Source organism: Schistocerca nitens, chromosome 3 (assembly GCF_023898315.1).
Source record: "Schistocerca nitens isolate TAMUIC-IGC-003100 chromosome 3, iqSchNite1.1, whole genome shotgun sequence".
NCBI classification, from domain to species: Eukaryota; Metazoa; Arthropoda; class Insecta; order Orthoptera; family Acrididae; genus Schistocerca; species Schistocerca nitens.
Genome location: NC_064616.1, coordinates 285,131,227 through 285,145,704, shown reverse-complemented (window position 1 = coordinate 285,145,704; position 14,478 = coordinate 285,131,227). Strand labels below are relative to the sequence as shown.

General features: G+C 41.3%; 1 protein-coding gene across 1 annotated transcript in view; it reads right to left on the bottom strand.

Moving 5' to 3' along the window:
- Positions 1-14,478, bottom strand: part of LOC126249181 (uncharacterized) — a 511,658-nt gene that overhangs the window by 21,509 nt on the left and 475,671 nt on the right. Inside the window, exon 22 of the mRNA XM_049950836.1 lies at positions 2,366-5,892. Coding sequence (XP_049806793.1) covers positions 2,372-5,892 — 3,521 coding nt within the window. The 3' untranslated portion in view covers positions 2,366-2,371. The remainder of the gene's footprint in view (positions 1-2,365; positions 5,893-14,478) is intronic.

The window sequence follows — 14,478 nt, the reverse complement described above, 5'->3', positions numbered from 1 at the left end:
ATATCCCTCTAACTTCCCCCTAGGCAGCTTAATTCCCCCTATTTTGGGGGAAATCCCCCAACTTGGCAACACTGCCTTGTAGACACAACAACGCTAATCACTTCGCTTGGAACGACTATTGACTACTCCTTGTCCACAATAACTTTACGATTGCGCTGGTGCTACCAGAAGCGGATGAAATTAGCACTAGTTGAAAGATATTCATTCGTCTCCAAACACTGCCAACGATAAGTTCCTTACTTCCTTATAGATGCGAAGCGCGAGCACCACCTACTGCCGCTCCCGACAGCCACCGCACAAATATTCCAAGTTAACATAGACAAGTAGCAGCCACACCTTGTCATCCACCAATATATCGAAGCCGCAGGATTTTCAAATAGTACGGAAAGTATTGAAACTGCTCTGAAAATCGGTAGATTGGTCATCACGGTCAGGAGATCGGGAGGAAGAAGGAAAAATCTGGAGTCTCCCGCTTAAATGGGAGAGTTGGCAGTCATGCCTGTTGTTGTTAACATGCACTGTTGAATGACAATTTGTTTAAGCCAAGCAACAAGAAGAGCCTTTCAACAACACGCCATTGAGTGTTCAATGAGCATACAGTTGAAATTACTGTTATAACCAAACATGTTGTTGCTCTGTGATTATTAATAACTTGGCAAGATTACTACCTTTCAACAGATCGCCGCTGATATTTCCTGTTGTTATTAACGTGCACCATTGAATCACATTTTGTTTAATGGCAAGCCACAAGAAGAGCCTTTCGACAGAGCGCTGTTGAGTGTTCAATCAGCACACAGTTGAAAATACTGTTATTACCAAAAAGTTTTACAGCCACTATATACGTATAATGTATGTATATGCTGGGTCGCAGCAGGTCGGGCGACTAAGTATTACTGTTGTTAGTAACACCTGCTATTTGTTGCTTCAATGATTATCTTGTTGTAGTCCTTTATCTATGTCTGTTAATATTTAAAAGGTAAAATAATTCTGCACATTTAATAATCTTACCCGCAGCAGGTTTACCTGGTAGCTTACAGCCATCAGATGTAGTACTCCTGGCTTGTTGCTTGGTTGATTACATTGTTCTAGTTTTATGTACATACGTACTGTTTAACTCTTTTATATACAATCTTCCGACTTAAGGTTTGGGAAGACAAGAAACGTCTGTATTTATGATAATTGCAGGGCCGACATTGGTTTCTGATGTTCTGCACCCAACCATGATCTTGTACCCTGTACCTTGGTCGCATATTTTGATTGAGAGAGAGTTGCCTATTCTGAGGCGTGCCACTCGCTATCTCTGCCTGAGCCCATATTGCTCGATCCCCCGGAACTTGGTGTAGCCCTCCTACTCCCATACCTACTTAACGATAAATCTAGACTTGAGTAGGACTGTATTAGTAAACACACAGAAAGATGCATAAATACTGTATTTGTGATACCAACAGCACTTCTGTCATCTGCAGTGTTTAATATCTGAAATGCTCTGATCAAAATTGTATTCAGTTTTTTATACTTATCACTCCATGACGTGTATTCCATACAATGGGCACTTTTGCTCTACTTATCTAACTTCTTTAAACATCTTCCCCATAACAAAACATCATATTACATATGACGCTTGAACACTCAGTGTTGTTTTAAAATATAAAAACAAGTTTGTTTATAATTTGTTTTAAAATTAAATTTCAGTTTATCTACCTTTGTCAAAAGTTAGACACATGTAATTATTCCTACATTCAAAAGACTTCGGTTAACAAATTTTTGTGAGACAATCTAATACTAAATTACCTGTTTTGTTAATCAAAAACAATACCGAAATGCCATTCCATGTAACATAGAAGATGGAAACTATACAGCTTAAAAACATTATCAACATGATGTTACATTATTATTTTTTGACCTTATCAATACAAAATTACATAACTGAGTACATACAGTTAAATCAATGGCTCCTTCCATTTAAAACAATAGTTTAATTTGTTAAAAACAGGTGCAAATCTACTGAACTACATAAGCAAGCTGAAAACGATAGATTAACACACCAGTTAGAGAACACATGCACTGGGTATTGTCGTGTGAAGCACAACATGCTCTTTACGATGGCATACTGCACATACTAAAAAGAAGGCATGCTGGTCAGCTTATAAAGCATTATTCAATAAATAAATATCTGTCATGCATCTACTACTCTAAATAGATAGTGTCTATAGGAGTTCCCAATGATCAGATAAAGCAATAATTTCCTCCTCATGTGATAAAAAGCAACAACAAATTTCCAGAATTCAGGAAGCGGTTCAATTCAATTACAAAGATTTTAGTTAGCATCTGTGGTAGTGACATGCATGCCTGAGAACAAGCTCACCGAATTTCAGTGTGTTGAGCCCGTTCCTGGGCCTTGTGTGCCAGTAGGAGGAGGCTGCATCGTAGCATATGGATGCTGGTGGAGATGGTGGTTGAGAAAGGGACCAAAACCAGGTGTGGCAGGTCCTCCATAGTATGCAGGATCCGGGCCAGGATAGCTCGGCCGTGGGCCATACGTGGTTGGTCCATAAACATTCTGCGTGTAGAACCCACTGGCAGTACTTGCAGTGTCAGATCCTGTAGCACGCTGATGAGTGCCAAGAGCAAATGTGGATGGCTGTGGTGGTTGTGGAGGTGGTGGTGCTGGGAATGTTGGACCCATGTCAGTAGGAAAGCGCTGAGGCTCTGGTCGGTGAAATGCACTGTACGCAGACGCACTGGTGTAATCTGTGGCACCATAGCGAGTGGCAGGATACCCAGTATATGTCGTTCCCGGTCCTCCGTAGGTTGACGAAGGTCCACTAGGCCTTAATCCTGTAGTTGCATAGCCAAATGGATCAGGAGTAGTTGCTGGACCACTATAACGACAATTTGCTGTCCCCGGATATGCTTCATATGGATTTTGGTGACCACTGTACGGTTGAAAATTTTGAGTTGCTGCCGATACTACAGAACCTTGGGCAGGAGGCATTGGTGTTGTTGTTGTACCAGCATTAGCATATGACGGTGTCATTTCTGGAGCAGGTGTTGAACGAGCACTGTTGTTGCCGCTTCGTGTGCCGCTAGCAGCACCCGGACTGCGAGCGTCATCTACCGTAGACGATGGTGACTGCTTCATGTCACGTTTTGAATCTCTAATCTCTTGATCTTTACGAATTGTTGATACTGCTGTTTGCTGGGTATGACTTGCACGTCCAGACATGTGCTGCATTTGTCCAGCAGGTGACGGCCTGTCTCGTAAAGTGCTATCCTTCACGCTCTGTTGAGCATTTTGAATGGTTCGATCAAATCTGTTGTCATCACCAAATGAACCCCCAAATTGGTTGACGTTCACTGATGATGCTTGTTGCTGACCTCCATAGTATGACTGACTTCCGAGATACTGCCCATAAGGTGCACTGTTATAGGTTTGGACATCCTGTGAGGATTTTGAGGCGTCTAACGTTTGATATGTAGATTTTGTTTCTGAAGAACTATAATTCTGTCTAGTTTGCTCTGATGACTGGAAATTTTGCTTGTTAATGTCTTGCTGAAAGTTGGATTTTGACGCATCCCCATGTGAATAAGACATTTTGGGTGATGCCAACTGCTTGAATACAGGTTTCTTCATCTCATGGCTTTGATAATTTGATTTAGAGTGTTCTGTGCCATGATACATGGATTTTAGTTGACTAGGCACTGAGTAATTTGCTTTAGCTGAATCCGTATTATGAAAATTGGACTTTGATGAGTCAGGTTGGTGTTGCTGATAACTAGACTTGATACTGTCAGTACTGTCAGGTTTTGTTGAGTCAGCTGCACTGTACTCAGGTCTTAAATGTTCACTGTTTTGGTATCTCTGTTTTGAAATACTTAGGGAGCCTGTCTGTCTATCAGTCAGCAAACTAGAAGAGAAATTTGTAGTTGTTCCCATATGTTGTTGGTTGTTTCCATAAGGTCTCATCTGCATTTGAATTTCAGGTTCGTAACTGCCTGTGCATTCTGAGATATTTCTCTGGACAGATTTTGAAACTCTAATTTTTTTATTAGGTGGGCTGTTATCCCCCAGTATTTGTGTACTACTTGGGAAGTTTGTTGCAAACTGCTTACTCTGTGGTTGCTTCCCACATACATATTCTACTCTATCTTTCTTCAGTTCTCTGTCATCACATTCACTTTCTTTGGATTTGCACTCACTCTGGTAAGTTGTAGAATGGGAACTCTGAGATCCAATTTCGTTGAAGTTTTCAATGAGACTATTTTGCATGTGATTTTTATGAGAAGATTCTCCTGAATGGCATGAAGAGCTTCTACTTCTTTCCTGTCCAGAACACATACCAGATTGTTCCTCTAACTGTGGCTGAAAGCCTAGAGATGACCTCATTTGCTCTGTACGGAAGCTTTTTGCAAGTGTTTCAGACATGACAGATTGTATACTGCTATCTAAAGTTGTATCTCTTTCCTTTGTCTCAATGGGTCTTTGTGCTGCAGTAAATGTACTTTCATAGTTTTTAAAAGAACTCATTCCCACTTGTGAACTGGCACTGGTGTTTATTGTGCCTGAAAAAACTTCACTTTCTTTTCTCATGCTCTCTGCAAAGGACTTCGTAAGTTCAATAGAGTCACTGAAACATCCACCATCCTGATTTCTTTTATTCACATACTGATCTTCTTTTCTTCTACCTATTTGCAGAGCATCGCAAGCACTTATTGCATTTTGCAATCTATCATCTTTTTTTCCTCTTTCCGTAAATGCTCTATGAAGTTCTGCAGTTTCACTAAAGCACTCTGAGCTTTGGCTGGTTTTCTGAATATCAAGGTCTTCTCTCTGCCTCCCTAATTCCAAAATCTCATTTGAATTCAATGCTGATTCAAACTGATCATCACCTCTTGTTGTTCTAACTGTCATACCTTTCTGAATTCCAAGAGCTTCACTAAATTCCCGGTCTTGCGACTGTCTTTGCATATTATAATCCTCCCTTTGCCTGCTGATTTGAGAGGTAGAGTTGGCTGGAAAGGAAGCACGGAATCTTTCATCATCGTGCTCTAAAGTGCTAGTGTGTGTACCATGCTCTTCTCTCTGTGCTTTTGTACTAACAGCATTACAGTGGCCATCATCTTTTTGCTTCCGTACTGATTGTTCTCCAATCTGATTACTATTGGGTTTATTGTTATCTGTGGCAAATGAAAGGAAGCCAGCACCATTTGTGCTAATATCTTGTGGTGCCGTTTTCCTAACATCATCTGAACTGGAATTGTTTGGTAAGTTTCTTCTGTCACTGTGCTGATCGTGACTTGATCTCCACAAATCTCCCTCTGATACAGAACTATTCCTTTCGGATGCATTTTCATTGGTATTACTAACTCTTCCTTTACCAGTATTGCCAAATGACAAATCACGTTCCCGGCATATGCCATCTTGATTATCAGGACCAGCCATTCCACGTAATTCTAGTGCTGGTGACGGACTGTTGGATGTACTGCTACTCCCTTCGGCAGGTTCTTCTCCACTTTCACGAAGCACAGGTGTTACCACAGCAGGAGTGCAGGTAGATCCACTGTTATGTTGGGAACGATTTCCAGATCCATCACGGAAGAATGGTTTAGCTGTTGCAGTTGGTGCAGAAGGTGTTGCTTTCTGCTGGAAATATGGCCTCGCTTCACCTGTTGCCACAGGCTGAGTTCTTGGGCGCGCACGTCCTGCCGTTCCACCCCCTCCCCAGGAGCCTTTGCTTCTACCAGCTGAGGTTCGCACCCCAGAAATGCCAGTAACCCCACCAGTTGGACTGACACCCTTTGGGATGATTGTGATGGCCGAGTTGTTCTTCAAGGGCAGCACGTTGCTCACCTTTTGTGCATTACGGTTTGCTTGGGCAGCCAGGTTGGCCTCTGCAACATCATACTAGTACTTCAAGATCTATAAGCATTCACGCAGATTATTGTTACAAATCTCCCATCTTCTTTCTACACGAACTAAAATAATTTCATTAAACTATTTACTTGCACTGAGTTACTGGTAACAGCAAGGAAATGAAAATTTCTGATAATATGTTTTAATTTCACAACTAGAAGGAAAGAACATAACAATAAAAATTAGGCATTGGTAACCTGGTCTGACAATTGGAGTATGTGATAACTCTCACTATTTTACAAATCATGTCATGCATCCCTAAATTAACAATTCTCAGTATATAAATGGTACAAAACAAATTCCTATGATATCACAGAGTAATACTGAATGTTTTCTGTATTTTTGGAGATTCATCTTTTATCTACTGTAAACATTTCTTCAAAACCTGTAGTAACGACTATACACTAATCAACAAAATAACAGGGAAAACTAAATAAATCAATGTTAAACTATAACATCATACACACATAAGAAATTTATTTGCTAAAAACAATTACTATGCAATCTTAAGTTGATTTGTACATTTCTCAAAACCAACAGCAGACTCGCAATCCGATTTAGAATAACTGTTTGAATAAAGATGGTCAATTTTTGCCCATAATTGTCTCACACCCAATAAACGAGCTAGATTATCAGATGATGAACAACAGGAATTAAACATGCAATTGAAACTAAAATGTTGTTACGAGATTACACAGAAATTGGGTATACTTTTCCACTGTCTGTAAGGCATTTGATAACACTCATTCTCTCTTTATACAACATTTCATAAAAAGAGTAAGAACATATCATTAATACAAAGATAATGAGAGAAACACAAACTGAGAATGTAGTATGGAGGGAGTAATTGCTCAAAACCTTACTGAAGGAGCCATAAATATAGTAACGGAAGTTCTGGCAGAATATAAATAATGTAGGCGTAAAGTAGAACACTCACCAAATAGCAGAACCATTGAGTCATCAATTCACACACCCAAAGGGAAAGAGAACTTGCTAGCTTTTGGAAGAAATTCTTTTTCGAGCACACACACCACTTTAGGAAGGGTGTGAAGGATCTTAGGTAGCATATCTCTCGTTTATAGGCATGACAACAGGTAAAGCCCTGACAAACGATCTGCTTCAGTTGTTTCAGTCCAGGATGATATTATGATATATTATGTTATGAGGGAGGGGGGTGGGAGTTGCTCCTTTGTAGCTGGTTCTTGGATGTGGTGAGAAGATTAAGGGTGTGTGACATTATGGAATGGCAAATCTATTTGCAAACTAGGTTTAGGAGGTAGTGTCTGCCTGTGAAAGCCCTACTGAGACCTTCAGCATACTGGGGAGGGAATTCTCATCACTGACAGCTGTCAAAATGAAGGCACTGTTGGTGGATGTAATAATCAGATTGGTGGAGGTCAGCGTCCATGAAAGTGGCATATTGAGTCAAAGAGAACCAGATGAAGCAGAAGGAAGAGATGGTGTTGAGGTTGTGGAGGAATGAAGATAAGGAATCTTGGCCATGAGTCCAGATCATAGAGTTATCATCAATGAACCAGAAAGTGTTTGGGAGGCTATAAAGGTTTCCTTGAGATGATCCATAAAAAGGTTGGCATACAAGAGTAGCACGTGGGTGCCCATGACTGTGCCACAGATTTGTTTATATAACTTCCCCATAAAGGGGTAATAGTAGGGTGTAAGGATTTAGTTGTAGGGTGCACGAGGAGAGAGAGTGCTCAATAGTGACAAGGCCATGGGCATGATGGATGTTGGTGTATAGGGAGATGGCATTAGCAGTGAAGAGTAGGATCCAGGTGGTAAAGGAGTGGGGATGACAGAGTGTTAATGAGGAGGCTGGCCTTGCCCATTCACCCTGTGAGTGGTTAGGTGGCAGCTTCATCAGCAGCACCTGAGCAGATACACTGGCATCAGTGGTTTGGGGTCGTGGGGTGTACTACTTATCGAGAGCTCCAATGTTAGTGGAATAGTGTCCAGGGCTGGAAAGAAACCCATTGTGCACTCAGTATATCTGCCAGGGGAGGGGGGGGGTGAATAATCTGGGATGTGGAGGTCATGCCTGTGGCTATCAAGGGTGTAGGGTTAAGTCTTGTGCAAGTGGTTGCTCATGTTGGCACCAATGATGTATGTTGCTTGTGTCCTGAAGTCACCTTCAGTTCATATGGGTGGCTGATGGAAGTGGTGAATATTGCTAGCCCTGCTCAGAGTGTGGAAGGAGAAATCACAATTTGCAGCATCATTCCCAGAGCCTGATTTGGGTCCTTTGGTTTGGAGTTGATTGGATAGTGTCAACCAGAGGCTCCGTCAATTCTGAGTCTCGGCTGCAGATTTCAAGACCTGCATTATGAGGTGAAGAACTGTAGGACTCCCTTTGATAGGTCAGAGGTGCATTACACAAATGAAGCAGCTTCACGGTTAGCAGAGTACACGTGGAATGCACATGGGCTCTTTTCTTTTCTTTTAGCTAGGCAGTAGTCCTCTTACGAATGCTCACCAGTTAATACACAGAGAGCAAAATCAGACCACTTACAAAGTAAAGACACTTTGACTGTCAAAATTTTAACAGTAAACTGCAGAAGTATTCATAACAAAGTACCTGAATTTATTGCGCTCCAAGAAAGTTGTCGTGCTCAAATTATTCTCAGAACCGAGAGCTGGCTGAAACCCCAAGTAGAAAGTTCTGAAATATTTAGTGAGGCACGTAACTTTATTGAAAAGACACATTAGGTACCATAGAAGGAAATATTGTGTCTATCGAGGTCAAAACTTAGCCTGAATGTGAACTCAAGTTAATTTCACTGTGACTTTTACAAAAGTCTACACTCAGCAGGGGATAAATACCTAGAGAATGCAATATTTGCTGAAGGCAACTTGAACCTACCATGTATAGACTGGTAAGTCTATGGATTGATTGCACACGGCATGGACAGCTAGGCTTGTGATGTATAGGTTGGTGTATAAGTTCTTATCATTTTTGTTTTGCATGTTGGTCTTCTGGTTGCCACAGATTTACTTATCAACTGTCATTTTTTATTTGTAGTTAACTATTGCCATTTGAGTTTAAATTTTGTTGTTTTGTCATTTGGAGATAGTGAGTGGAGCTGTGGATGCTAGAATGGTGTGCCATGTGGAGAAATTGGCACATTTCCGACATATTCTTCTGTTTGAATTCAACAGAGGAATGATAACAGCGGAGGCAGCCAGAAACATTTGCGCCATGCATGGGAATAATGCCATTGGACACAGCATGACAAGGAAATTGTGTTCTTTGTTTTATGGGACATCATTCTGACATTAATGACTCTTCACATTCAAGAAGACCTTCGGGGTTTGATGAAGATCATGTAAATGCATTAATCTGCAATGATCCATGTCACTCCGCCCTAGAACTGGCAAATTTGGTGAACTGTGATCATTCCATCATCACGTAACATTTGCATGCAATGGGGAAGGTGCAAAAATCGGGGGTATGGATACCACACACTCTAAGCCAAAATCACAAAAATCAGCAGGTCCCATATGTACACCTCTGCTTGCTCATCACAGATTGGTTCATGAACTACACTGACCATCCCTATACTGTATCATTACTGGTGACGAGAACTGGTGTCTTTATGCTAACATACGGAAAAGAAAGGAATGGTTTGAGCTCAAAGAGACCAGCACCTTCCTGTACAGAGACCTGTGTGCGTCCACAAAAGATAATCTTATGTATCTGGTGGAACAGTGACAGTGTGGTGTACTACGAATTGCTTCCCTGATGTGTAACCATCATTGCTGACATTTATTGTCAACAACTGAGATGTGTTGCAGATGCAGTTCGAGAACAACAACCAGGAAGAATGAATGAAGTGATGCTGCTCCACAATAATGCCTGCCAGCATTCTGCTAGGAATACAGGAGTCAGGTTGGGAAGTCATTCCTCACCCTTCTTATTCACCTAATGTTGCACCCTCCGAGTTCCACCTTTTCTGTCAAATAACCTTCAAGGAACTTCCTTTTTGGATGAAAATGCATTCCAAACGTGGTTCAAAAAAATTCTTTGCCTCAAAACCAGATGATTTATACAGTCACAGAACTGAAAAATTACCCCTGCATTGGCCAACTGTTGTAAATAGTGAAGAAGAACATATTATTTCCATTGTGTGTATCTGTTGTGCCTATTAAACTTGTGGCAAAATGCTACAAACTTATGCACCAACCCAACAGTTTCGAACACATTTTCCAAAAACTGTCTTGAGCAGTTAGTTCAACAGCTTATACGAAATGGAAATATAACCTTGTAGCTACAAATAGGCTGTCTTTATCAACAGCATAAGTATAGAGACAAGGATTAGCAATCACAACATCATGATGACGATGGTTACTAAAGTTAATAAATCTATCAAGAAGGTTAGTAGTGTATTTTTGCCTGAAAAGCTTCATAGGATCCCAATTGGACAATGAATGGACATCACTCACTTCCAATATGATGGACATAGAGAAATTATGAGAAAAGTTTAAACTGATTATAAATAGACCTCTAATAAGTGCCCGAGTACGTGGAATAAAGACATAAAAAATCCACTGTGGTTTAATAACATAATGTGGAAAATGCTGTAGAAGTACTGCGTGTTGCACTCTCAGTTCAAAAAGGAACACGCGAGTGATGACAGGCAAAAGTTAGTAGAAATTTCGGCATCTGTATAAGGATCAATGCACAAAGCATACAACAATTTCCACTGTCTTACATTAGCAAGAGATCTTGCTGAGAACTTGAGAAAATTCTGATCCTATATAAAATCTCTTATGTGGATCAATGGCTTCTATCCAATTGCTCACTGACCAGTCTAGTATGGCAACAGAAGACAGTGAAAGGAAGCTGGAGTTTTAAATTCCACGTTTAAGAAATCATTCACAAAGTCATACCACCATTCGGCCAATGCACAGACTCCTGTATGGAGGATGTAGCAACAGGCATCCTGTGCATTGATAAGCAACTGAAAGAGTTGGAAAAAAAAGAGTAATCAGGTCCAGTTTCACAGAGACTACTCTGTGGCATTAGCCCCTTACTTAGCTTGCATTTATCAAGAATCTCTCATCCGTCATAAAGGGCTAAGCAAATGGAAAAAAGTGCAGGTGACTCTTGTATATGAGAAGGGTAAAAGAACAAACCCACAAAATTATGGACCAATATCCATAACACTGGTTTGCCACCGAATTCTTGAACATATTCTCAATTAGAATATAATAACTTTCCTTGAGAGGGATAAGATCTGTCTGCACATCATCACAGATTTAAAAAGCATCACTCGCGTGAAACTCAGCTTGCCCTTTTCTCACATGATATCTTATGAACCATGGATGGAGGGCAACAGGCAGATTCCATGTTCCTAGATTTCTGGAAAGCATTCGATACAATGCCCCATTGCACATTGTTAACAAAGGTCCAAGCATACAGACTCGATTTCCAGATATGTGTGGCCTGAAAGATTTCTTATGTAATAGAACACAGTGCGTGTTCCTAAATGGCAAGTAATCATCAGAGACAAAGGTATCATCAGAAGTGTCCTAGGGAAGTATGATATGACTGAACGTGTAGGAGGATACATGAGGATTTGACAAAATTTCTAGTTGATATGATGAATGGCAACTTGCTCTAAATGTAGAAAAATATAAATTAATACATATGAGAAGGATAAACACTCTCATAACGTTTGAACATAGCATTGGTAGTGTGTTGCTTGATACAGTCATGTCGATTAAATGTCTAGGCACGAGGTTGCATGTGAGAGCAGTAGCAGGGAAAGCGAACAGTTGACTTCAGTATACTGGGAGAATTTTAGGAAAGTGTAGCTTATCTATAGAGGTGACTGTGTATAGAACATTAATGTTTAGAATCCCCACCAGGTTGGATTAAAAGAAGACATCAAAGAAATTCAGAGGAGAACCGCTAAATTCTTTACCAGTAGGTTTCATCAACACACAAGTATTATGGAGAAGCTTTGCGAACTCAAATGAGAATCCCTGGAGGGAAGATGATGTTCTTTTTGTGAAACACTGTTGAGAAAATTTACAGAACCAGCTTTTGAAGCCTGCTGCAGAATGATTCTACAGCCACCAACATACATTTCACATAAGAACCACATAAACAAGATAAGAGAAATTAGAGCTCGTAAGTAGGTGTAAGAAACAGTCATTTTTCCCTCACTCTACTTCCCAGTGGAGCAGGAAAGGAAATGACTAGCAGTGATACAAGGTAACCTCCACCACCCACCATAAGGTGGCATGTGTAGTATGGATGTAGATGTACATGTAGAAATGGTTACCATCTTTGATGTGAGAAGCTACCTAATTCATCATACACTTCACTAATAATATCCTTATGCATAAGTACTTTGCCTTTGAGGGGAAGGTATAGAAACAAATCTGGGGCACAGCCATGGACAAATGCATAGTACCCTCCTATGCCTATAGCACCCTCCTATGCCAAACTTTTATGTGCCATTAAAGGGAACATTCCTCACCTGCCAAAACCCCAAACCCCTCGTCTGGTTCACGTTCAATGATGGTATCTTCATGATACGGACTCAGGGACTGGACCTTATCCTCATTCCTCCACAACCTCAACACCTCTTTCACTCATTTCACCTGGTCACACCAACGTGCCACTTCCCTGGACACTGATCTTCAGTTCTTTGACGGCTGCATCCACAGCTCTGTCCATATTAAGCCCACTAACCAACAAGAGTATCCGCATTTCGACAGCTATTATCCCTTCCACACCACAAAAGCTCTCCTATACAGTCTGGCCATATGTGGCTGGCATATTTGCAGTGACAAGAATTCCCTTGCCTAGTATACTGAGATACCATGAAGGCCTTCATAGATAGTCACTACCCCTTAGCCTAGTTTGCAAGTAGAGTTCCCATTCCAAAACATCACACACCCCTAATCTTCCCACCACTTCCTAGGAAAACTCTCCCCAGTAACCCAATATCACACTGGACTGGAACAACTGAACCAGATCCTTTGCCAGGGCTTTCATTATCTATCATCATTGCTGGAAATGATGGGCATACTACCTAAGATCCTTCACAGCCCTCCTCAAGTGGCATTCTGTCGCCAACCCAGCCTATCCCCAAACCATGGTCCATCCCTATGTCACTCCCAACCCAACCCTCTGCCACCAGGGTCATATCCCTTTAAAAGACCCAAGTGCAATACATGCCCAATCCACCCATGCAGCACTTCATACTCCAGTCGTGCTGCAGGCATATCCAATCACATCAGAGGCAGGCCAACTTGTGAAAGAAGCCATGTCATATACCAACTCTGTTGCAATCACTGCACAGATTTTTATCTCGGTATGGTAACCAACCTGCTGTCCACCACAGTGGACAGTCCAGACTGTGGCCAAGAACAAACGTGGCCACCCTGTGGCACAACATGAAGCTGAGCACCACATGTTTAAGTTCAATGGCTGCTTCATAACCCTGGCCGTCAGGATCCTTCCCTCCAGCACCAGCTTTCCTTAACTACACAGATAAGAGTTATCCTTGCAACACACCCTTGCTTCTGCATCCCTCCTGGCCTCAATCTCTGCTAACCCACTGCACCCACACTCTCACCCAACAGCTTCCCCTTCTTTTGTCCTGTCACCCACTCCCTTTCCATGTCCCACCTCACCTTCATCATGTACCAACAGCTTCCCCTTCTTTTCTCCTGTTACCCATTCCCTTTCCATGCCCCACCTCACCTTCATCATGTACCACAAATCACAGGCTCAAGTACTTGTACATTACATGTTTAGCCTGTGCACTTGCCACTATTCCTTTAGCATTCCTAGCCAGCAGACCTGCCGCCTCATTCCCAGCCACTCGGTACCTCCCCCCATCCCCTCCTCCCCCCTCTCCCCCACCTCTACCCACCCCAACTGACACAACCCCAACCCCACCCTAGTCCATCTGCTGAAATGAAATATTGGCATGTATGTCCAACCAGCACAGTCTAGGGTTATCAAGTTTTCTCTCTCTTTTGTGTGTACCTGTTGTCAACTCAATGCCTCCATTATTTGGTGAATGGTCTAACTTACTGCTATTTTATTTATTGCAGGTTCTCTCAATAAACAACAATTTACATAAACAGCAGAAAAAACATAATCAACGTCTTTAGGTGGGGATTTTTAAGATAGAATCGAATCTTGTGGCCATTGTCTCACTTCATATTTTTATCTATTATCTGTGTGTTTAGCAGAGCATAAATGCACACTGGAAATTATCCTTTATGTAGAATTTCAAACTGTCACTGATTTACAAGAAGTGTATGTGTCACCTACTCTCAAAGATGAAAATAACAACTGTACACTTGACAGCACAAAAATTGGCTGGCAGAAGCCACAACCACGGTTAAAGACCAATACAACACTGACATGAAATAAATGTGACATGCAATAATTTTCTGTTTACCATGGGAACATGCAGACAAGGAAATATTACATCAAAAATTACAGGAAACTAATCTTGTCAGGATTCCACATGTGTTCAAAGAAGTCACAAAATCTGTTCTGCAAACACAATATGCTGGTA